This window comes from Leguminivora glycinivorella, chromosome Z (assembly GCF_023078275.1).
Source record: "Leguminivora glycinivorella isolate SPB_JAAS2020 chromosome Z, LegGlyc_1.1, whole genome shotgun sequence".
In the NCBI taxonomy this organism is placed as follows: domain Eukaryota; kingdom Metazoa; phylum Arthropoda; class Insecta; order Lepidoptera; family Tortricidae; genus Leguminivora; species Leguminivora glycinivorella.
Window position 1 is genome coordinate 27,829,197 of NC_062998.1, and position 25,732 is coordinate 27,854,928.

Here is a 25,732-nt window from a genome sequence, read left to right on the forward strand (position 1 = left end):
ATAAACTTTCTAGGAAAACTGTTTTGGACTTGATAGGTTCTGTAGTTTTTGAAAAATATGGAAAACTACGGAAGAGCCGAGCGGCTATTTACCAACGCGGCTTTAAAAACCGGCCGAGAGCGTGTCGGGCCACGCTCAGTGTAGGCACTGAGCGTGACCCGACACGCTCTCGGCCGGTTTTTAAATATTATGTTGTTTTAATTGCATGGAGCACAGGAAGGTCCACATCTATGTATTAGTTTTTTTGTAAGGAAATACAACTCTACGCTACGCCTACCTGCTTTAGTTGACTGTTGACACACTGAGACAGTGGATGCGCCAGAGTATAAAAGAGTGATTACCATCTCTTGTCAAAGATCTTGTTGAGACGAATCAAACGAACCCAAACACGAAGTGGTTTCAAGACCTGGTCGTGGAATACTCTTGACTACCTTCCAGCTTCATCATCAGATCCTGGGTACCATCTCTTGTCAAAGATCTTGTTGAGACGAATCAAACGAGCCCAAACACAGAAGAGTTTCAAGACCTGGTTGTTGAATACTCTTGACTACCTTCCGGCTTCACCATCAGATCCTGGGTACCATCTCTTGTCAAAGATCTTGTTGAGACGAACCAAACGAGCCCAAACACGGAGTGGTTTCAAGACCTGGTTGATGAATTCTCTTGACTACCTTCCAGCTTCATCATCAGATCCTGGGTACCATCTCTTGTCAAAGATCTTGTTGAGACGAACCAAACGAGCCCAAACACAAAATGGTTTCAAGACCTGGTTGATGAGAACTCATGACTACCTTCCGGCTTCATCATCAGATCCTGGGTACCATCACCTCTTGTCAAAGATCTTGTTGAGGCAAATCAAACGAGCCCAAACACGAAATGGTTTCAAGACCTGGTTGATGAGAACTCATGACTACCTTCCGGCTTCATCATCAGATCCTGGGTACCATCACCTCTTGTCAAAGATCTTGTTGAGGCGAATCAAACGAGCCCAAACACGAAATGGTTTCAAGACCTGGTCGATGAGAACTCATGACTACCATCTGACTTCATCATCAGATCCTGAGTACCATCTATTGTCAAAGATTTTGTTGAGACGAGTCAGTAACCTAAAATGATATTCAATAATAAATAATACTTACTAAAAATATTAGTCAAGTTAATTAGTTAGATACCAAAGTCGTCAACCCAAGGATCAAAGTTTTCGGTCGCAGTATACATGCAACAGTACAGTCAAACACGCACACAAGTGCGGTTTTGGACACGGCGGGTGCCGCACACAATGACAAAATAACTTCGCGATCGTCGAGCCGCGTGCGGAGCGGACTAACATACGTCCTACCTCTACAAGCTCTGCCGCGGTACTGACATCGCAAGCGCGCGTAACCGGTAATAAGGAGGCATTTTTAAAAAATCGTCAAAAATGTTAAATTGCAATTAATAGAAAACTTTTGCATAAAATCTGTTTGAGTAAGCGTTGCAGATTATTTTTATATTAAAACTACTTCAAAAACACGTAAGTTTTCGAAGAAATTGACACTTATTCTGAGGTGATTTCTGAAACAAATTGGATTCATCATATCCTCATTTACTCTATTCTTAAGCCTTATAACAAAGAAGTAGTCTCAGAAGATTGTAGTACAGGATATACATAATACAAATTTACCACTTGAAGCATTCAAAACTATCCAAATTTTACAAATTAGACGGACTAAGTCAGCACTTTTCGCGGGTTTTCCTAAACATGCACCAGAAAAAAAATCATAATTAATTAAATGAGTTAGTTTTTAAAAATCCAGTCTCACAACATGTAAGTTAAGAAGATGTCCTAATCGAATCCTGAACTTAATAAGTCTTTTAGATGACGGAAAGTGTAGCATTTTGCCGACTAAAACTATCAATTTTACATTATTAGTGACGTTTTCGTTGAATGAAACCCTCTTGGGAGCCTCTGTGCTACTTTTGCTAGTATAAAACTCTTGGCCAGGGATTTCTTTCCTTAAGATGCGTTCCTTCTTTTTTAGGGTTCCGTACCTCAAAAGGAAAAAACGGAACCCTTATAGGATCACTTTGTTGTCCGTCTGTCCGTCCGTCCGTCTGTCAAGACCCTTTTTCTCAGGAACGCGTGGAGGTATGAAGCTGAAATTTATATCAATTACTCAGGTCTACTGTCCCTTGAAGCTGTGAAAAAATCAAACTTCTAAGCCAACGCAATCAAAAGATACAGCCGTTTATGCCGCAAATTTTCGACACTTGCAAGGGAATCAAAACCTACAGGGTGCTTCCCGTGAACTCAGAATCTTGAAATTTGGTACGAAGCAACGTCTTATCTAGCATAGATAAAGGAAAAATTACGAAAACCATAAATTTTTAGTTACATCACATAATATATTTTTTTTTAATAATTTTAACCTTACTACCCATTTCCTCATAAACGCGTAGAGGTATTAAATTGAAATTCATACCAAATACTCAGGTCTATAATACCTTTAAGCTGTAACAAAATCAAACTTCTATGTCAACGCAATCAAAAGAAACAGCAATTTAAGCTGCATATTTTGAAACTCGCAAGTACTCGCAAGGGAATCAAAACCTAAAGGGTACTTCCAGTCGACCTAGAATCTTGAAATTTGGCATGAAGCAACGTTTTATAGCACACATAAAGGAAAAATTCCGAAAACCTTAGGTTTGTACGGAACCCTCGGTGCGCGAGTCCGACTCGCACTTGGCCGGTTTTTTTTATCCTTTATACCCTGCAACCCACCAATTCCTGGCTTTCGTTCTAAAGTTAAGCGTTCCCGAAACCTTTATACCCGAAACCGAATACGCTACAAACAGTGGATTGTGGAAATTTTAATCTTTTACCCACATCCCTATAGATGAGTTTTGGAGTTTTTGTGTTTTCGTGCAAAATAAGTTCACGTTGTTTCAGTTGCCTGTTTGATATCGCTACATATATAAATCTTTCACAAAAGTAACTGATATATTTAAAAACTATACTTTTTTACAATTTATTTGGCATCAAAAAAAATTCTATACCTTTTATTATAATGAAGCAGCAAATGAATTTATATGCCTCAGTTCTGGCGTGTTCAACCTTTAACCGCTATATCAAAAGTCCGAAATTCGAATTAACGCATTAAAATTCCTATTATAAGTTTAGTATCATTTGACAGCAATTTTGTATGGCGTATAGTTTTATAATTCGAAATACTACTAAGCCCCGCAGTATCAAAAGTTCAATAAATCCTTAATTTTCTAACAAAAGTTTGTTCCCGACCCTCACGGTCGCAGTTCTTACTTGACCTATGAGTCCTTGCCATAAGAGTTGGCGGCAAAGGCTTGTTTCTGTAGGGTCGCAGTTCTAACCTAACCTAACCCACTTTCTTACAAATATTTGTTTCTGTGAGGGTCGCAGTTCTAACCTAACCTAACCCACTTTTCTAGCACAAGTTTGTGTCTGAATGGTCGCAGTTCTAACCTAACCTAAGCCACTTTTCTTGCAAATGTTTATTTCCGTAAGGATCACAGTTCTAACCTAACCTAACCAACTTTTTTAGCAAATGTTTGCTTCTGCATGGTCGCAGTTGTAATCTAACCCACTTTTCTAGCAAAAGTTTGTGTCTGAATGGTCGCAGTTCTAACCTAACCTAACCCACTTTTCTTGCTAATGTTTGTGTTTGTGAGGGTCGCAGTTCTAGCCATACCTAACCCACTTCCCTAGCACAAGTTTGTTTCTGTATGGTCGCAGTTCTAACCTAACTTAACCCACTCTTATGGTAAGGGTTTGTTTCTCTATGGCCGCAGTTCTAACCTAACCCACTTTTCTTAGCAGATTTGTTTCCGTGTTGGTCGCAATTCTAACGTAACCAATTTTTTTTGTAATCTAAATATATAAAAGAAGAAGCTGACTGACTGACTGACTGACTGACTGACTGACTGACTGACTGACTGACTGACTGACTGACTGACTGACTGACTGACATATCAACGCACAGCCGAAACCGCTGGTCCTAGAGATTTCAAATTTGGCACGTAGGTTCCTTATATAGTGTAGAGGAGCACTAAGAAAGGATTTTCCAAAATTCATCTCCTAAGGGGGTCAAATGGGGGTTCAAAGTTTGTATGGGGAAACAAGATTAGTTTGATTATTTTATTCGAAACTTCACAGGAAGATTCCTTAAGACATATGACTGAATACGTGTTTCAGGTTTTTTGAAAATTTAACCCCTAAAAGGGTGAAAAGGGGGTGATAAAGTCAAAAAATCTATATGGGTATCGTTTTTATGGTTTATCGGGTCGCTGATCACGATAAATACAACGTTTTTTAAAATCTAACGAGGCGGAAGTGAAATACCTTCTCCCCTGTTGTGGTGCAATGGGGTTTAAATATCAAAAAAATATATAAAAGAAGATATTGACTGACTGACTGACATATCAACGCACAGCCGAAACCGCTGGTCCTAGAGATTTCAAATTTGGCACGTAGGTTCCTTATATAGTGTAGAGGAGCACTAAGAAAGGATTTTCCAAAATTCATCTCCTGAGGGGGTCAAATGGGGGTTCAAAGTTTATGGGGAAACAAGATTAGTTTGATTATTTTATTCGAAACTTCACAGGAAGATTCCTTAAGACATATGACTGAATACGTGTTTCAGGTTTTTTGAAAATTTAACCCCTAAAAGGGTGAAAAGGGGGTGATAAAGTCAAAAAATCAATATGGGTATCGTTTTTATGGTTTATCGGGTCGCTGATCACGATAAATACAACGTTTTTAAAATCTAACGAGGCGGAAGTGAAATACCTTCTCCCCTGTTGTGGTGCAATGGGGTTTAAATATCAAAAAAATATATAAAAGAAGATATTGACTGACTGACTGACATATCAACACACAGCCGAAACCGCTGGTCCTAGAGATTTCAAATTTGGCACATAGGTTCCTTATATAGTGTAGAGGAGCACTAAGAAAGGATTTTCCAAAATTCACCTCCTAAGGAGGTCAAATGGGGGTTCAAAGTTTGTATGGGGAAACAAGATTAGTTTGACTATTTTATTCGAAACTTCACAGGAAGATTCCTTAAGACATATGACTGAATACGTGTTTCAGGTTTTTTGAAAATTTAACCCCTAAAAGGGTGAAAAGGGGGTGATAAAGTCAAAAAATCTATATGGGTATCGTTTTTATGGTTTATCGGGTCGCTGATCACGATAAATACAACGTTTTTTAAAATCTAACGAGGCGGAAGTGAAATACCTTCTCCCCTGTTGTGGTGCAATGGGGTTTAAATATATATAAGAAGATATTGACTGACTGATTGACATATCAACACACAGCCGAAACCGCTGGTCCTAGAGATTTCAAATTTGGCACATAGGTTCCTTATATGGCGTAGAGGAGAACTAAGAAAGGATTTTTCAAAATTCTCCTCTTAAAAGGGTGAAATGGGGGTTCAAAGTTTGTATGGGGAAACAAGATTAGTTTGACTATTTTATTCGAAACTTCACAGGAGGATTCCTAAAGACATATGACTAAATACATGTTTCAGGTTTTTTGAAAATTTGACCCCTAAAGGGGTGCAAAGGGGGTAAAGTCAAAAACACAATATGGGTATCGTTTTTATGGTTTATCGGGTCGCTGATCACGATATATACAACGATTTTTAAATCTAATGAGGTGGAAAAGAAATTTTCTCCCTGTTATTGTGCAATGGGGTTAAAATATCCAAAATAGCCATAAGTATAGCTTTAGTTTTTATCTTTACTTCTGGTTCAAGAGATTTCAAATTGACACGGAAGTTCCTTAGAGGCGCACTAAGAAAGGATTTTTCAAAGTTCACCTCCTAGCATGATAATTTGACAGGGGCAAGGACAGGGACAGGGCCAGGGACAGGGACAGGGACAGGGACAGGGACAGGGACAGGGACAGGGTCAGGGACAGGGACAGGGACAGGAACGGGATAGGGTTAGGGATAGGGATAGGGATAGGGATAGGGATTGGGATAGGGATAGGGATAGGGTTAGGGATATGGATATGGATAGGGATAGGCATAGGCATTGGGATTGGGATTGGGATTGGGATTGGGATTGGGATAGGGATAGGGTTAGGGGTAGGGATAGGGATAGGGATAGGGATAGGGATTGGAATTGGGATTGGGATAGGGATATGGATAGGGATAGGGATAGGGATAGGGTTAGGGATAGGCATTGGGATTGGGATTGGGATAGGGATAGGGATAGGGATAGGAATAGGGATAGGGATAGGGATTGGGATTGGGATTGGGATAGGGATATGGATAGGGATAGGGATAGGGATATGGATAGGGATAGGGATAGGGATAGGGATAGGGATAGGGATAGGGATAGGGATAGGGATAGGGATAGGGATATAGGGATAGGGATAGGGATAGGGGGATAGGGATTGGGATTGGGATTGGGATAAGGATAGGGGTAGGGGTAGGGGTAGGGGTAGGGGTAGGGGTAGGGGTAGGGGTAGGGGTGGGGATAGGGATCGGGATCGGGATCGGGATAGGGATAGGGATAGAAATAGGGATAAAAATAGGGGACGGGGACGGGGATAGGGATAGGGGAGGGACGGGGACAGGGACGGAACGGGGACGGGGACAAAGATAGAGATAGGGACGGGGATAAGAATAGGGATTGGGGTCGGAATAATCGGTCGGCAATCGATATTTAGGCAGTGTAAAATGCAGGTGGCCCAGTGGGAAGGTATTAGTAAGTAGGCATCGGCGAGTATCCTGCATCCGTAAACTATTACATTCAATGTGCTGTAAGAAGATCGTTGTTTGCTTGCCTTTTATATGTTTACGTTTGCAATAAGTATAAGCAAAATGGAAAAAATTGTAAGCGATAATGCAAGGAAGTACTTTTTACCCTACCGACCATAGCGTCGAGATACTGGCTATGTGGGTTGTATGAAGTTTCCCAGTATAAATATTTATATAGGTAAAATACATACATATTCGCACCTACGCTGTGGTCGCTGTGTAACAATTCTACAATCATTGCAAGAATTTCTTTTAAAACAATATTAATATGTGTAAGGTACAGTCAGCCAAAACCGGACCGTACAGCAAATAGATCAGTTACAATGGCCCCCCAGTCGAGAATTGCCCTGCTTTACCTTAATCGAAATAATCGCGGACAGATGTACCTACAAAGAAACCTACGGATCCAAATGAAAATCTTATTTTTTGTAAACGTTTCAATAAGAATACTTTTATTACGCGGGCGAAGCCGCGGGTAAAAGCTAGTGTTTCTATAAAATGATATTAGTGAAAATGACATTTCGATGTCGCGTAGCATCGGATTTATGAAAAGGTGGTTAACAAATTGGTTGTCAAATGATAAAGTTGGCAACCGTTCTTCTGGTTATAGAGTTTCGGGAAAACGATAATGTGGCATAGCAAACTAGCGATATTTTAAAAATATGGTAAACAATGTATTTGGATTATAAAAATTCTGTCAACCGTTTTCGGACAAGTGATAATCGGACAAAAGATTTTCGAAACATCGATAGGTTACCCTCAAATTTCAGATGATTTACCATGTCAACAAGAGGAAGATCCTGTAGAAAGGTATGATACTCCTGAACCTGATGGATGTCGAGTTAACTACTCTGATGATCATGAAGATCATGAAGAAAATGATGATCATGATGAAATTCCTCAAACGAGAGTTCTCAGAGATAGATCGAAACTAAACCCTCCACTTTGATATGACGACTTTATCATGTCAGCTATAGTTGAAGATTTAGATGAGCCCAAAACTTACAAGGAAGCCATGAAGAGTCCTCAAAAAGCTGAATGGATAAAAGCTATGGAAAGCGAGGTTAAATCCTTAAACTTAAACAAGACATGGATTCTTGTAGACCAACCTAAAGATAGAAAACTAATCTCTTCTAAATGGGTCTTCTTAAAGAAAACCAATGCAGATGGAAGTCTTGATAAGTATAAAGCCCGACTCGTAGCGAGAGGCTTTACGCAAGAAAAAGGATTAGACTACGACGAGACCTTTAGTCCTGTTGCTAGAATGGCAACTATACGGTCAATTCTTAGCATTGCAGCGAATGAAAGACTTTCCCTCACGCAATTCGATGTAGCTACAGCTTTCTTAAATGGTTCGATAAGTGAAGATATCTACATGAACCAACCAGAAGGTTACAATGATGGCACTAATCGAGTATGTAAATTAAAGAAAAATTTATATGGTCTCAAACAAGCACGGAGATGCTGGAACAAATGTATTGTTGATTACTTGAAATCAATCGGATTTAAGCAATGCGACATGGACCCATGTTTGTTTATTCGGAACAGGAATGGAAACAAAATCATAATGGGACTATATGTTGATGATGGCTTGATCGCCTCTACTAATCAGAAGGAATCTGATAAATTCTTAACTGAGTTGAAAAGAAGGTTCAAGATTACAACAAAACCAGCGTCATATTTCCTTGGTTTAGAAATTAGAACCATAAAGGTTTCACAAAAACACTATGCAAACAAACTTCTAGAAAGGTTTGGAATGAGTGATTGCAAGCCTGTAAGCACTCCTATTACTTATAAAGGAAGCACAGACAACGATGTCAAATTCCCTTACAGAGAAGCTGTTGGTGCACTGGCGTACCTAATGACCGGAACCAGACCAGACATTTCATATGCCATAAGTGTTGTTTCCAGAACACTAGCGAATCCATCTCATGAAGATGTCCTGAGAGTAAAACGCATTTTCCGTTATCTAAAAGGAACTATTGATTCGGCTATTGTATATAAGAAAGAACATAAACCCGGAGTGTTAGAATGCTATAGTGACTCTGATCACGGCGGTGATTTCACTACTGGACGCTCCACTTCAGGCATACTTTGCTTATACTCAGCAGGTGCAATATCCTGGGCGAGTCGAAGACAGACGCGATTTCGAGCACAGAAGCTGAGATAGTCGCAGCAAGCGAAGCGGCCCGAGAGATAGTCTGGCTTCAAATAAAGCGTAAAAGAGCGTAGCCGTGTTTGCATAGAAAATCGGCCCTTTCGCCAAATGTTCACTGTAATTTTTTTTTAAAGAGCTCTCATGACAAATATTATTTACTGTAAGTTTGAGGTTTCTATCTTTTTTATTTTCTGAGATATGATTTTTTTTATTAATTTACATAATATCCATTTTTTTCAACATTGGCTAATGCGATTCACTTGAACTTTTGGGACAATAATATACATGTAATGACTCACATGTTCTAGCAATAATATTTAATAGTGCCGAAAAAAATCTTGGCTTGAAGTAGGAAACAAAACTTCAGTATTTTTTTCTCGCTTTTTAGAAAAGCGACACCTACAGTTCTTTGTCAAGTAATTGCTTATATAAAGGCCTGCAACATATATTTTTTTCAAAATAATCCAGTAGGTACTTCATACTAGAAAATGGAATAATAAAGGATACTACTCATACCGCAAACGAGCTACACAGTAAATAGGTCAATTTTAGTCGCAAACCTCTTTATTATTAACAATATTGGTACTGGAAGATTGCATTCATAAGGGTATTACATAAGATGTCAATATTAATGTCAAGCTGTTATGAAAGCATTTAATGCGGTTTCGATTAGATTACTTATCATTGTTTTGCAGCAATAGTAGCAATTTACGGACTTTAAATAATTGATACCAATAATATCATGACACCAAAAGTGACACCTACTAGGAAATGTGCTAATTGTGCTAAAAACTTAAATAAAACTAGAGGGAAAAGGAAAGTAATTACAGCAGAAGACCTGACGTTTTATTCGAAGTTTTTATCGCCGACACAGGCGTTTTGTATCGGCGATGTAATCTGTCCTAGATGCCGAACGAAAGCATATCGTGTACGTAGTAATACGCCAGTGCTACCTGAGCCAAATACAAGTACAAGTATAAGCTTTGATCGCATAATCTAGTTCGTCTAGTTCATCAATGGATGACACCACTTTTGTTGTACCTACACATTCAACAAGTACAGACGTTCATGAAGATTATGTTGAGTTGGCAATTCAACGGACCGTTTCTTCACATGGGTACTGTTTTATTTGTGGGAAGAAGTCAAACTTGAAAATTATATCTAAAAAAGCCAGACTGGATGCGTTTGAAAAAACTATGATTTACATTCCAAGCAAGAATAGGTGTTGCTCTTCTCATATAATTAAAGATCGTATTTATGAAGATGATTTGCATTCCCTCAGAATTCACTCTAGCAAGTGTTCACTTAAAGAGACTGATGTGACACAATTGTTCGAACATATGAGCATTAAATGTAAAGCCTCAGTATTTGATGCGATCGACGATCAATCTATTCCAGAGAAACAGATCCTTATTTTGACTGGTTTAACTTGGGAAAATATTATTTCTCTAAAAAATATGTTGATATCTGTTATTGTGAAGGTTGAATATGCAATCGACTCATGCTTGACCAACTTTAAGTTTGGAATCTCAGTTGTCTATGTGCAGACTTTTGAGTTTTCAAACGACACTCTTTTGACAGGACTCATGATGTAAACATGATTGTGTAAATCAATATTAATAAATTATAAATAAATAACGTTCGGATAAACCAAAGTGCCTTCCTATTGTTCCAAGGACCTCCTGTGGGAATTACCACAGGTTATGGCCCATACGCAACGCTAAGGAACATTGTATTCAAAGCTAGGAAGTGTTTGTATTTTTCAGCATTATTTAGTCAGCTTTCGTACGGCGAGAATAACGTTAGCAACCACAGTTGTTGACAACATAACCTTAGCAACGGGAGTAACATCATAGTTAAAGAAAAACCGTAAGTAAATTACATCATGGACAGCAAGGACAACATAAAGACTTTGAAATTAAATACGAATTATTCTAATTGGAGAAAACTAGCTAAATTATTTCTGGATGCAAAAGGAATTGGAGCCGATGATAAAGGTAAAGACGCAAAAGCTAAATACTATATTTTAAATTCAATAGATGAAAATATTTTACATTATGTGATTAATTGCTCAACCACAAAGGATATTTTTGAAAAATTAGATATTGTCTTCAATTACAAAGTGGAAAAAGACAGTCACCTCAGAGTTATAGAATTTTATAACTACAAATTTACTGGAGATATACTTCAAGATATTAGCAAATTGCAAAATATGTGTTTTGAACTAGAATCTACCGCAAATAAAATAAATGATGACATGCTTATACAAAAGATTTTGACCATTTTACCTTCAACATTAAATTACTTCAGGACTGTATGGGAGGTAACTCCGAAGTCTGACCAAACCATACATACTTTGATCGAACGAATTCAAAAAGAACTTAAGCTTGTTGAAAATAATTATTCAATAGTAGTCAATTCAGATATAAATAACCAAACAGAGGAAGCAATGAAAAGCAATGAAAGAATTTGTTTTAATTGCAACCAACGAGGGCATATTGCGAGATTCTGTAATAATAAAAAATGCACTATATGCAATAAAAGTGGCCACACTTCCAGTGAATGTTTTTCTACAAAGGTATGTAGGAAATGTAACAGGAAGGGACACATTGAAAAATTTTGTCGCACTTTTAGTCTGGTGAGTGAACAACTGAAGCATACAACTAGTATTAGAGCCATTATTGATTCGGGTGCATCCTCTCACATGTTCTATAATAATGATGTCATTAACTCCACAGAAAATGTAAATATAGAAATAAGATGTGCTAATGCAGAGAACCTCGTCGCACAAGCCATAGGTACAGTAAAAACAAATGGTTTTGAACTGGAAGATGTACTACATGTTCCTGCAATTTCTAGAAACCTGATATCTGTAAGTTCAATCACTGATCATGCAGCTTCTGTACTCTTCGTTGGAAACAAGGTAACTGTAAAGAAATATAATCGCATTATTCTTACGGGATATAAAACTAGAAACGGTCTTTATGAAACAGAATTTTCTGCTAACACTGTTCGCGAGGTTTTGCTTTCTGAGAACGCCGATATTTGGCATCGTCGGCTAGGTCACGTATCGGATGTGCCGCGTCTAGCTAAACTGGTGAACGGTATCAAAATTGGGGGGGAACATAAAGAAAACTTTTGTGAAATATGCATTAAAGCAAAAATGACTAGAAAACCTTTCAAAAATAATAGAATTAAAGCAAAATTTCCTTTAGAAATTATCCATACGGACATTTGCGGTCCGATAGAAATTCCCACTTGGGATAATAAAAAATATTTTATTACTTTTTTGGATGACTTTACACATTTTTGTGTTGTCTACTTAATTACTTTTAAAAGTGAAGCCTTTGATAAAATAAAACAGTTTGTGACTTTAGCGGAGAACCATTTCAATACAAAAGTTAGGAAAATCAGATGCGACAACGGAAAAGAATACTCGAACAATAACCTAATGTCTTGGTGCAGCTCTAAGGGCATAATTATGGATCTAACAATACCCTACACTCCTCAATTAAATGGAAAAGCAGAGCGATTAAATAGAACCTTGTTAGAACGAACGAGAGCATTACTATTCGATGGTCGAGTTCCAAATTATCTATGGGGTGAAGCTCTTATAACTGCAAGTTTCTTAATCAATAGAAGTCCTACCGAAGGCAAAGACAAAACTCCAGCAGAGATGTGGTTTGGCATCAAACCTGATGTATCACATGTAAGACGTTTTGGTTCAACAACTTATTATAAAATAAACTCTGGTGTACGAAAGCTAGATGTCAGATGCAAAAAGGGAATCCTGATTGGCTATATCAGGAATGGTTACAAAATATGGGTGGATGAAACAAAAACAATTGTAAGAGCGAGGGATGTAAGAATAAATGAAGATGAGCAAGGTATATATATAAATGAAGAAAATGATGAAAGTATTAGAGGTCTTTGGACAATCGACGAAGAAACTGAAGAGACAGTTAGAGAAGGCACAACACAAAATGAAGATCAAATAAACAGGCAGGAAGAAAATCAGGTCAGAAGAGTCAACAGTAATGAAGGTCGAGAAGGAGATACATTAAGAAGAATTGAAACAAGTAGCAATGGAGAGGAGGGTCGAGAAGGAGGTACATCAAGAAGAGTTGGAGGAAGTAGTAATATAGAGAAGAGTCGAGAAGGTGATATGTTAAAAAGAAAAGTAAGAAGTAGAAATGCAGAGAATGTTCGAGAAGGTGTTATTCATTTAAGAAGATTAGGAAGCGAAACAAGTGAAGATGAAACAAAAGAAGATGAAACAAAAGAAGATGAAACAAAAGAAGATGAAACAAAAGAAGGTGAAACAAAAGAAGGTGAAACAAAAGAAGATGAAACAAAAGAAGATGAAACAAATGAAAGAGAAACAAATGAAGGCGAAATAAATGATGGCGAAACAAATGAAGGTGAAATAAATGAAGGCGAAACAAATGAAGATAAAACAAAAGACAATAATGAAACAAATGAAATAGAAACAATTGAAGAAGAAGAAAATAATGAAGTATTTTATGATGGGAATGAAGAATTTTTTGATAACGAAGAAGTTGAAAATCGAGTTGGAAGTATTGAAAATCAAAATATTGATAGTGACGTTAATCAAAATAGAAGAGTTCAACCTACCAGAGACCGCAGATTACCTGATAGATATAAAGATTATTTAATGAATTATGATACTGAAGCTTCAATGTTAACCTACGAGGAGGCAATAGAATCAAAAGAAAAGGATAAATGGAAAAAGGCAATAAAAGAAGAAATAAAATCACTTGAAGAAAATAAGACGTGGTCATTTGTGGATGAACAGGAAGCAAAAGGAAGAAAATTAGTTACTAGCAAGTGGATTTTTACAGTAAAGTCTGATGGCAGATATAAAGCCAGACTAGTTGCAAGAGGCTTTCAACAAAAGTACAAAATAGATTATGACGAGACGTACAGTCCGGTAGTTAATAGTACGTCTTTAAGAATCTTACTATCTATTGCAGCGGCAAAAGGGTTAAAAATAAAACAGTTTGATGTGAAGACAGCCTTTTTACATGGAGACTTGAAAGAATGTATATACATGAAGGTACCCAAAGGCTATAGCAACAAAGAAGGCAAAGTATGCAAACTAAACAAGAGCTTATACGGTCTGAAACAAGCTCCACTAATGTGGAATATTAAGTTTACAGAGTTCTTAATAAAGATGGGGTTCAAGCAGATGAAACTTGATCAATGCATTTTTGTTATGGAGGGTGAAAGAAAGATTATTCTTGCGGTATATGTCGATGATGGATTAGTTCTTGGAGAGAAAGAAGAAGATCTAGTGTACATAATAGAAAGAATTAGAAAGGCTTTTGAACTAAGAGTCTTAGATGAAGTCACCAATTACATTGGTTTGGACATTAAGCAAGATGAAAATGGGATTAAAATTTTTCAGAAAACATACAGTGAGAATATCATTAAGAAATTTAACCTAAACAATGCCAAAGAATGTAAATGTCCAACAATTCTGATAGAACAGCATCCGTCAGTAAAGGTTGATACTAAGTCTCATGAGCTTTACCGAGAGATGATAGGGTCATTGTTATATCTTTCGAATAAAACGCGACCAGACATTAGTTTTCAAGTGGGTTATTGTTCGAGGCATCAAAATTCTCCAAATTTAAATGATTTGAATAATGCTAAGACAATTTTGCGATTCCTGAAAGGCTCAACAGAAAAAGGGATTCACTTTAATAAAGATGATAAAGTACTCAGGGGTTATTGTGATTCGGATTTCGCGGGAGATCCAGACACTAGGCGCAGCACTTCTGGTTTTGTGATTTGGCTGAATGGTGGACCAGTGGCATGGAGCTCAAGAAAACAATCAGTAGTCGCACTGAGCAGCACAGAAGCAGAATTCATAGCAGCAGCAGAATGTTGTAAAGAACTACTATTCATAAGGGATCTGATTTTTGAGATAACCAAGGAAAAACTAGAAGTTGAGATGAGAGTAGATAATCAATCTGCAATTTGGCTTATGAAAAAAGGAATCATGGGGAGAAGAAGCAAACACATAGACGTAAAATACTATTACCTAAAAGAGAAAATTGACGAAAATCAGATTACAGTTAAATACTGTCCGACGGGATCACAGATGGCTGATATACTAACTAAAAGTTTACCGGCTGTAAAGTTTGAAAAATGTCAACGAAGATTAGTGTTTTAGTGATATTGTGGCTAAAATGAGTCATTGAGTGTAGTATAAGTGCGGGCTAAAGTGAACGTTAATAATTTTTTCGGCTCATGTCGGGGTTTGTTTATAATTATCGTAGTATGTAAGTTTTTATAGGGTGTGTAAAAATAATACAGGAATGTGTATTGAAAGAAAACTTAAGGATTCTGGAAGCATGAAATAAAGTTAGAATTAAGGGGGTGCTTAATAATGATTCACTTAAGGGGGTGTAAGTGTACTAATGGTAAGTGAATCAATATAAAAGCAACCAACAAACCAACAAACGAACTTGAAAAAAAGAGCCACACATTCATTTAGTCATTATTTACACAGTGTTCTGAAGTTATCCTTAAGTATTTTTTCTAAATTTTATTTATTCCAAATATTATTATAATTTTTAGTATTTTAGTATTTGTTTAGAGAAGGGAAGGATACGTAAATTTTATAATCGAATATGTATTTGGCAATTAGTAATGATGTATCGAGCGGTGGAGAATAAAGATAAGTATGAGTCGAGAGGTGGAATAAATAAGGGAGATAGATGTAGTTAATTTATATATTAGTAGCGATGTATCGAGTGGGAGAATAAAGATAAATATAAAGCGAGAAGTAGAATAATTAACTGTTTATTTATATATAGCGATGTATCGAGTGGGAGAATAAAGAATAATATGAGGCGAGAAGCTGAATAATTAACTACTTATTTATATATTAGTAGTGATGTGTCGATTAGTGGGGAGTTTATATTATATGAGAGTACATGTAGATATGCAATAATTAATATTGGATGATAATGTTTTTTGAAACCTTTTGTTTTTTGGTAATGTGATGAAAGTTTTGATATATCGATACCTCTGGGTTCAATTGGCGTAAAGGACATTTTGGCGAAAATGAGTTATATATACAGTTTTGTTCAGAATTTCAAGCGCTATCGATCTGTGTAGTTAAAATTTCGATATCTCTTAAAAAGTTGCCTTTACGACCAAGATTTTCTACTATGGACTTGCAAAAATAGCTTTTCTGAAGGGGCGTAAATATCAAGTCATTAATTTTAAATTATTATTTGTGTCGTAAAGGAAATCTACAAATAAAAATATAGTCGTAAGTCACCTTGATATATATTGTTGCCCTTTAAGCCCTTACTTTCTAAGGATCACTTTCTATAGTAGTGTGATAAAGTTGGGCGTAAAGGACAAGTTTTTTTGTTCTTCGTCCTTTACGGCCAGCACTAAAAATATTTTATCCGCAACTGTAATCGATATCTTTGGGTTCAATTGTCGTAAAGGACATATAATGAAGGTTTCCAAGAGAAAGATAAACCCACTTTTTTGTTTTTTTGACCTATATTTGTGACGTGTATAAGAAAAATATGCAGATTACGAGTATCTTTAACCTAGTGTAGCAACCGTAGTGATAAACTAAACGATTTAGAAGATAGATGGTTGTAAAGGACACGTCAAAATATTATAACGTCCTTTACACCCATGATTTGATAGGGTCGTAAATGACGGTCTTAGATGATTTTTATATAAAGTCGGGGCGTAATTGTAACCGAAATGGTACAAATGTTGTTCTAAGTTTACAATTAAAAACTGGAAAAATGTATCAAAACGTACTTAATATGGCATAGAATAGCTCTACATCAGTTTAATGCAGTGTATTATTTATCTAAGCTATCTTAGCAACAAAAAAGAACAAGACTAATATTTTATATCCAGTTTTGTAATAAAGAAACAATATTTGCTTAAAAACTATCTAATACTTTGGCAACAAATTCAAAGTTATTTTTTTAGTATTCGCCGCTGTCTGAATAGTCAGTAGGTTACGCATTCAGTCTTTAATTCTAGCAGGGAAATGCTTTCGTAGTATTATTATACTGCGGCGAGATGTAGGTAATTAAAAAAAACATTATGGTAATCAGGGTACGTACCCAAATGCACAAACGCTCACGATAATATCTATTTCGTAGCTATATATCTTTATCGCTCTTGCGTATTGCACCAGACTGCATTTTTGTCGGCGTCTGGTGTCGACGATTGCCATTCAGCTACGCCGGCAGTAAACTTTAACAGTAGACTATACTAACATTTAGTGCGACAATAACAGGTGCGTTTCGCTAGCGAATGAGCGTTAGCGTTTGGTGACTTGGCTATGTACCCAGGTACTTAAAGCATTGACTATAATATTTCTAGGATTGAACTCATAATTAAGATTATTCTTATTTAACAGGTTTAAGACTAAATAACAATCTTCTGTTTTAAAATTATCAAAAATATGAATCAACATAGTAGGTAGTCTTGTGACTACAGTTTGTATACGCGTCCTAACTTGCGTTTATAAATAAGTACTTAACTCTTAGTTATTCTTAAAACTTCTCTCTACTTTAGACTTAAAATTACTGTCGTATTAATATAGTCTACTATTCACAGTTGCTGATTAAAGTTTACGTGATTACCATTAGTGTTTTTATATTTACTTAAACTACGAAAGCGTTTCCCTGCTAGAATTAAATACTGAATGCGTAACTTATTGAGACAGCCGAGCGGCGAGTACTAAAATAATAACTTTCCAAAATATTAGATAGTTTTTAAGCAAATGTTGTTTCTTTATTGCAAAACTGGATATAAAATAATCTTGTTCTTTGTCTCTGCTAAATATTTAGATAAATATACACTGTAACACTAATGTGGCTATTCTATGCCATATTAACTACGTTTTGATACATTTTTCAAGTTTCTCAATTGTAAACTAAGCTAAAAACAGTTGCCATTTGTACCATTCCGGTTACATTTACGCCCCGAATTTGTATAAAAATCATCTAAGACCGTCATTTACGACCCTGTCAACTCTAATTGTTCAAAAAAATCGTGGGTGTAAAGGACGTCCATAGAATTTTGACGTGTCCTTTACAACCATCTAACTCCTAAACCGTTTAGTTTATCACTACGGTTGCTACACTAGGTGAAGGATACTAAAAATCTACATATTTTTCTATATAAGTACGTCACAAATATAGGTCAAAAAACAAAAAAGATATAAACATTTTTCTAAAAAAAAAGTTGTTTTTTGCTTCTCCTGAAAACCTGCATTTTGTCCTTTACGCCAATTGAACCCAAAGGTATCGACGATACCTCTGGGTTCAATTGGCGTAAAGGACATTTTGGCGAAAATGAGTTATATATACAGTTTTGTTCAGAATTTCAAGCGCTATCGATCTGTGTAGTTAAAATTTCGATATCTCTTAAAAAGTTGCCTTTACGACCAAGATTTCCTACTATGGACTTGCAAAAATAGCTTTTCTGAAGGGGCGTAAATATCAAGTCATTAATTATAAATTATTATTTGTGTCGTAAAGGAAATCTACAAATAAAAATATAGTCGTAAGTCACATTGTTATATATTGTTGCCCTATAAGCCCTTACTTTCTAAGGATCACTTTCTATAGTAGTGTGATAAAGTTGGGCGTAAAGGACAAGTTTTTTTTTTTCTTCGTCCTTTACGACCAGCACTAAAAATATTTTATCCGCAACTGTAATCGATATCTTTGGGTTCAATTGTCGTAAAGGACATGTAATGCAGGTTTCCAAGAGAAAGATAAACCCACTTTTTTGTTTTTTGACCTATATTTGTGACGTGTATAAGAAAAATATGCAGATTACGAGTATCTTTAACCTAGTGTAGCAACCGTAGTGATAAACTAAACGATTTAGAAGATAGATGGTTGTAAAGGACACGTCAAAATGTTATAACTTCCTTTACACCCATGATTTGATAGGGTCGTAAATGACGGTCTTAGATGATTTTTATACAAAGTCGGGGCGTAATTGTAACCGAAATGGTACAAATGTTGTTCTAAGTTTACAATTAAAAACTGGAAAAATGTATCAAAACGTACTTAATATGGCATAGAATAGCTCTACATTAGTTTAATGCAGTGTATTATTTATCTAAGCTATCTTAGCAACAAAAAAGAACAAGACTAATATTTTATATCCAGTTTTGTAATAAAGAAACAATATTTGCTTAAAAACTATCTAATACTTTGGCAACAAATTCAAAGTTATTTTTTTAGTATTCGCCGCTGTCTGAATAGTCAGTAGGTTACGCATTCAGTCTTTAATTCTAGCAGGGAAACGCTTTCGTAGTATTATTATACTGCGGCGAGATGTAGGTAATTAAAAAAAACATTATGGTAATCAGGGTACGTACCCAAATGCACAAACGCTCACGATAATATCTATTTCGTAGCTATACATCTTTATCGCTCTTGCGTATTGCACCAGACTGCATTTTTGTCGGCGTCTGTCGTCGACGATTGCCATTCAGCTACGCCGGCAGTAAACTTTAACAGTAGACTATACTAACATTTAGTGCGACAATAACAGGTGCGTTTCGCTAACGAATGAGCGTTAGCGTTTGGTGACTTGGCTATGTACCCAGGTACTTAAAGCATTGACTATAATATTTCTAGGATTGAACTCATAATTAAGATTATTCTTATTTAACAGGTTTTAAGACTAAATAACAATCTTCTGTTTTAAAATTATCAAAAATATGAATCCACATAGTAGGTAACTAGTCTTGACTACAGTTTGTATACGCGTCCTAACTTGCGTTTATAAATAAGTACTTAACTCTTAGTTGTTCTTAAAACTTCTTTCTACTTTAGACTTAAAATTACTGTCGTATTAATATAGTCTACTATTCACAGTTGCTGATTAAAGTTTACGTGATTACAATTAGTGTTTTACTTAAACTACGAAAGCGTTTCCCTACTTGAATTAAATACTGAATGCGTAACTTATTGCGACAGCCGAGCGGCGAGTACTAAAATAATAACTTTCCAAAATATTAGATAGTTTTTAAGCAAATGTTGTTTCTTTATTGCAAAACTGGATATAAAATAGTCTTGTTCTTTGTCTCTGCTAAATATTTAGATAAATATACACTGTAACACTAATGTGGCTATTCTATGCCATATTAACTACGTTTTGATACATTTTTCAAGTTTCTCAATTGTAAACTAAGCTAAAAACAGTTGCCATTTGTACCATTCCGGTTACATTTACGCCCCGAATTTGTATAAAAATCATCTAAGACCGTCATTTACGACCCTATCAACTCTAATTGTTCAAAAAAGTCGTGGGTGTAAAGGACGTCCATAGCATTTTGACGTGTCCTTTACAACCATCTAACTTCTAAACCGTTTACTTTATCACTACGGTTGCTACACTAGGTGAAGGATACTAAAAATCTACATATTTTTCTATATACGTCACAAATATAGGTCAAAAAACAAAAAAGATATAAACATTTTTCTAAAAAAAAAGTTGTTTTTTGCTTCTCCTGAAAACCTGCATTTTGTCCTTTACGCCAATTGAACCCAAAGGTATCGATTGTTCTGGAAATGAGATTGTGGCCTTTTTTTAAATAAAAGTTGTAAAGTATTAGATAAAAGTTGTAAAGTATGTACTAACGCTTCAAGCAGAGTCGATTGAGGGGGTGTGTTATTGTGAAGGTTGAATATGCAATCGACTCATGCTTGACCAACTTTAAGTTTGGAATCTCAGTTGTCTATGTGCAGACTTTTGAGTTTTCAAACGACACTCTTTTGACAGGACTCATGATGTAAACATGTTTGTGTAAATATATATTAATAAATTATAAATAAATAACGTTCGGATAATTCAAAGTGCCTTCCTATTGTTCCAAGGACCTCCTGTGGGAATTACCACAATATCAATGCATAATAATTCTCAACGGTCTGTGTTGCAGGCACTTGTAGCATTTTAACAAAGCTACGAACAGGAGCATCGAATAAATTGACCAGCACACTTCTGGGTCTCGAAAGAGAACAAGCTATATCTGACTATTCAGATAGTGTTATACACTCATTCGAAAAGGACATTATGCCACTTCAATTTGGATCAAATGTACACACAAGGGAATACCTGATTGAAAATCATACTACAGAAATAGCTAAAAAGCTCCTGAACGCAGACAATTGCCTCATACTTATTTGCGATGGTACCTATGCTCGGCATGAAAAAAGTAGCAATAATGAATACCAGCGTAAATCTTTTTCTGGACAGAAGAAAACACCATTGTGTAAACCATTCACGGCTTGCACTACTGATGGTTTCATTGTTGACATGCTTGGCCCGTATTTAGCAAATTGTTCACGCCAAATCGACGGCATTTCGTGTTTCTCAAATGACATCGCTGAATGAACGGATCAATGAGGTGACCGCTCATTCTCATTCATTCAATGCTGTATGGTTGACCCCAGGACTCTCCCACTTCCTTCCTGGTCATGATATAGATCGGTCGCGTTACCGTCGCGGTGCGTATCGCGGCTCCGAAGCCGCCATGGCCCACGTGGCTAAAGATGTAGACCGCGGGGCGGTGTCTATTTTATCTTGGTTAAGTAGTTTATAGTTTAACCCAGTGTAGTAGTAATAAGTGAGTCTAGTGTAACGAATACACATAATTTATTGCTAGTCAGTGCTTTTCATTCAATCACCTAACCTAAACGGCGCGAGGCGTGCGCCGTCATTCAGCAACCCGAAGCGGCGTCTTCCCGGCTCCAGGGCGGGCCAGAGCAGAGCCTAGTCGAGGCGACAGGCATTCATCAGACCAGCGTGCGCGGGGCGCGCACGCGACCTACTCGGCGGTCCACGAGAGGACCGAGTCATCGTGGACGAGCACGCACGGCGTGCTGGCAATGTGTTAAGTTAAGGTGATCGTCGAAGCGAGTAAGTCTTTGACGGCAACATTTAGTGGAACATGCGAGGAGCATGACGTCACGTAGCTAGCTGGACGAGCAGGCTGCAAATCAAGAGGCCCACAAGGGGGCCATTCTCATCGGTTGCGTGCGCGCAAGGCGTGCGCGCACCGTACCCAGTTGGCGACAGGGCGCAGGAAGCTTTGTATCCAACATTTTTGGTGGATCCCATGAGGGAAGTACGGTGCTTCGTGAGACGGAAGCGGCGTGCGTCGGACTAAAGCACGATAAAGAGGGGAAGTGCGGCGCTCCGTGGGACGGAAGCGGCGTGCGTCGGACCAAAGCACGATAAAGAAGAAAGAAAATACGGCGCTCCGTGGGACGGAGGCGGCGTACGACGGACCACAGCACAGCAGGGAAAGAGGAACGCTTGGCGCAGCACGACGCGCGGCGACGACTGTGTTTGCTAAAAATCATTAAGTTTAGAATCAGTGCGCGTATGGGCAATTACTCGTAGATTTACAGTGAAGTGAGGTGGATCGTACAATTTCGAGGTTATCACGTGGAGAACGACGGGAGCGCAGCAGCTCGACTCGTTCACTCATTCGTTCATTCGGTCACCGGTCATTCAGCGTTCATCGAACAATTCAGTTCAATCATCTGTTAGAGACTATTAAGTGTGTCTGTGGTCACTGGTCAGTCATTCACTCATTCATTCATTCGTTCAGAAACGTCAATGTCAATTCAGTGTCATACCTAACGTTGTTTATATTGGAATAGGATGGAATAATTATTTGATTTAATTATTAAAAGAATAGATTGGAAACAGTTTTCTTGTAAATTGATAATCAATAGAATGCCAAGTGAGTATGGCCGTGGAAGCGGTAAAGGTACAGTTTAGCGATAACTACCTAATGCTCTCGGAGCAATTGAGAGTTCAACGATTGGAGTTTTGGGAAAATTACATCGAGGCCAACGAGCTACTCATCGAACGCGATGAAGCGTTAAGTGCGTCCACGGAGGAGGCAGCGGCAGCAAGGACTGCTACGTCAAAACAAGGTAAGATCAAATTACCGTCAGTGTGTTTACCCACCTTAAGTGAAAAGTTATTTACGTCACTTGTAGACGCTTGTATATTTGATGCAGGAAAATATTATTGTGTGTGTGTCACCACAAGGTGAGGCGCTGTCAGTGATACAGCACCTGCCGTTAGACGGCGCTAGTTATAATGTAGCATTAGGACTGTTGCACAAGAGATATTATGACAGTAGGTTGTTTATAGATAACTACATCGAGCGGACACGCAGTCTGCCATCAGTGAAGCATTGGAATGCCGATATGAGGTCTGTCTATTATGACCCGTCGCGGGAATCATTACAAGCGCTGGAGAAGCTTGGCCAGCCAATCAGTTCATGGTATAATAGGCGAAGCAGCCATATTGTTAAAAAAGGCATGTTGAGAACGTGGTCACCGACGCGGTGCATTAGGAGTTTGTCATATCTCATAATTAACTCAATGTTACAGAAACAATCAGGCTGGATCCACACACTGTTCGAGGAACAACACGGAAGGAAGCTGGAGGTGCTGCCCACGATCAAGCAGTTGCTGGAACTGTTGGATGAACAGCGCAAAGGATGGCAAGCAGCGCCAACAGCAGCGGAGGAGCTGCGGACTGCACAGTGTGGCCCGGCCCCTGCCCGAGGTCGAACCGGAGCAGAGGGGCAGTCTTCAAGGAAGAAGGTCCGCGCGGCGGAACAGAACCATGAACAGGTGAACGTACCTCAGTTATTTTACTCATACTGCTCGAGTTCAGAATGTCAGTCGTCAGGGCACGACTCACCATGCGACGGAGGTGCAGCGAGGCGAACACCCCCTATGACAGGAGAGTCAACTAAGCATAGTGTGCGGGTATCGCCACCAACCATGCCGAGGGTGTCAGGCATGACAAGCACAGTTGTAAAGAGATCATTTTTCGATAAATTCAGTTTACATCAAACTCCTACGGCCGTGATTATGATCAGGTCAGGCAATGGTAAGTATGTGAAAGCGAGGGCTTTAATTGACACCGGAGTGGATTGTACAGTTGTTGAGGGATCATTTGTAGATAAATATCACTTGCACCAACAGTGTATTGGAAATAATATTCATGATACAGGGATGAATGTGCCAGGCACAGTCACAGGGATTTTGGTCAGACCTAGGGTAAATGTACCAGTCATTGAAGAGGTGACTACAACCATGTATCAAGTCATGGGAAAAATACCCTACTGTAATCAAGGATTAGAAGTTCATTTAAGTTCATCAAAGCTACGGTTAGCTAAAGGTTATTTCAACAAGGATCAATATATGGATATCATGCAAAGACTTGATGTAATAAATTATATGCTCGCTGGTTCAAAGATGTTCACTAACATTCCAGGAGTTGAGGCCTACGACACGGTTGTCAGGCAGGTCATCATGAGAGTGGTGCAGATGCACGCATCATCATCATCATTGGTTCAAGCAAGAGAGACTTCAGTAGAGGACTACGGTCTCCACCACGCGACTCAAGGAGTCCCGGAGAGGTTCTGGAAGGCGGAGCAGCCCCCGGTGAAGAAACGGGAATAACCAGAATACCTACATAGGATACTCAAGGTCGTATTCTTCCATTATTAAATATGTCATGATCAATGGTACGTCTGCCACGGAGGGCAGACAGACCCAGGCTGGGCGGACAACAACGCTTGTCATGCACGAACTCATTTCATTGGAAGCCGAAACGGCTGTGAGATTCAAGTATTTGCGGAAAATACAAGGAATTCGAATATGAGGCACTTGGTTGCATGTCAAGGATATTCATCAGTGTCTCACAGGTTCTGCGAGTCAGCGATACACTGGATGAACTGGCGACGCTGCTAGTCATTGGATCAAGTATGTACAATGGATTCATACAAGAAGGAATGTGTATTGTTGAAACGAGAAAAGGATTGTTTCAAAACGCGGGGTTTTCAGAGAGGAAAATCATTTGGTGCTCGGAGTCATAATCCAAATAACCTTGAAATGTAATTTAGCGCGATAGTGTGTTTAAATTGTGTAGAACACATTTATTAATTTTCTATACGTTGATTCTTGGAGTAATGAGAATTACTTAGTTTAATGAATGTTTATGTTTCTGACGTATAATGTATATGTGCAATATCAATGAATATGCGTGATACTCTGCAGCCGGACCACCACGCTTTATTGTGCTCAGATTACCATGGTGGAATGTACCTCTGACATACCCCTTGTACCTCGTCGGAAATTGCATGTACCTCAGTAGTTTGCCAGAAATATGCATTTAAAAGGGGTCCGGCTGGGGAGTAGTACTCCCCAGCCGGACCACGGCTGTACCCGCTCATATCACTGACTTCAAGATATAATTTAACTATCACAAGAATGTACCTGTTACATACCCGTGAATAAGTTGTTTATTCCTTTTAAAAAGTGGCCTTATACATTATTTTTCACACATTAAAATTTTTGGTTATCGCGGTTAGTACGCGATTTCGTTAGCGCCTGAAATATGTGAATAGCAATGTTTTGCGTTTATATGAAATTGCGGAAAAATCTCATAAGGTATTACATCGACTTAAATTCAATTGTATATTTAGTATACATAATATGTATATGTAATATTTATTACAGTATAATCTTTGTGTTATAACTATCACATCATAAATATGTATATTATAATTCCGAACAACTCATCGGTACGAGCTGGGGTTTGAACCCGAGACCTCCGTATTGAAAGTCGCACGCTCTTACCGCTAGGCCACCGTTAGGTATCTTTATTTATTTTTTTCAAGTTTAAAGATGATACAGATGTAGTGCGAAAAGGTTTT

At 37.8% G+C, this 25,732-nt stretch overlaps 1 protein-coding gene across 1 annotated transcript; it reads left to right on the forward strand.

The window, feature by feature from the left end:
• The first annotated feature begins 21,324 nt into the window (after window positions 1-21,324).
• On the forward strand, window positions 21,325-25,032 carry LOC125241144. Its single transcript, XM_048149479.1, has 2 exons — window positions 21,325-23,838; window positions 23,968-25,032. The coding sequence occupies exons 1-2, from the start codon at window positions 23,010-23,012 to the stop codon at window positions 24,474-24,476; spliced, it is 1,338 nt and encodes a 445-aa protein (XP_048005436.1). The 5' UTR covers window positions 21,325-23,009; the 3' UTR covers window positions 24,477-25,032.
• The last annotated feature ends 700 nt before the right edge of the window (window positions 25,033-25,732 follow it).

Coding starts and splice junctions, on each gene's coding strand:
- LOC125241144 (XM_048149479.1), top strand. CDS start 23,010: ATGCAGGAAAATATTATTGTGTGTGTGTCACCACAAGGTGAGGCGCTG. Junction 23,839..23,967: donor CACAGTTGTAAAGAGATCAT/TTTTCGATAAAT, acceptor TTGAGGGATCAT/TTGTAGATAAATATCACTTG.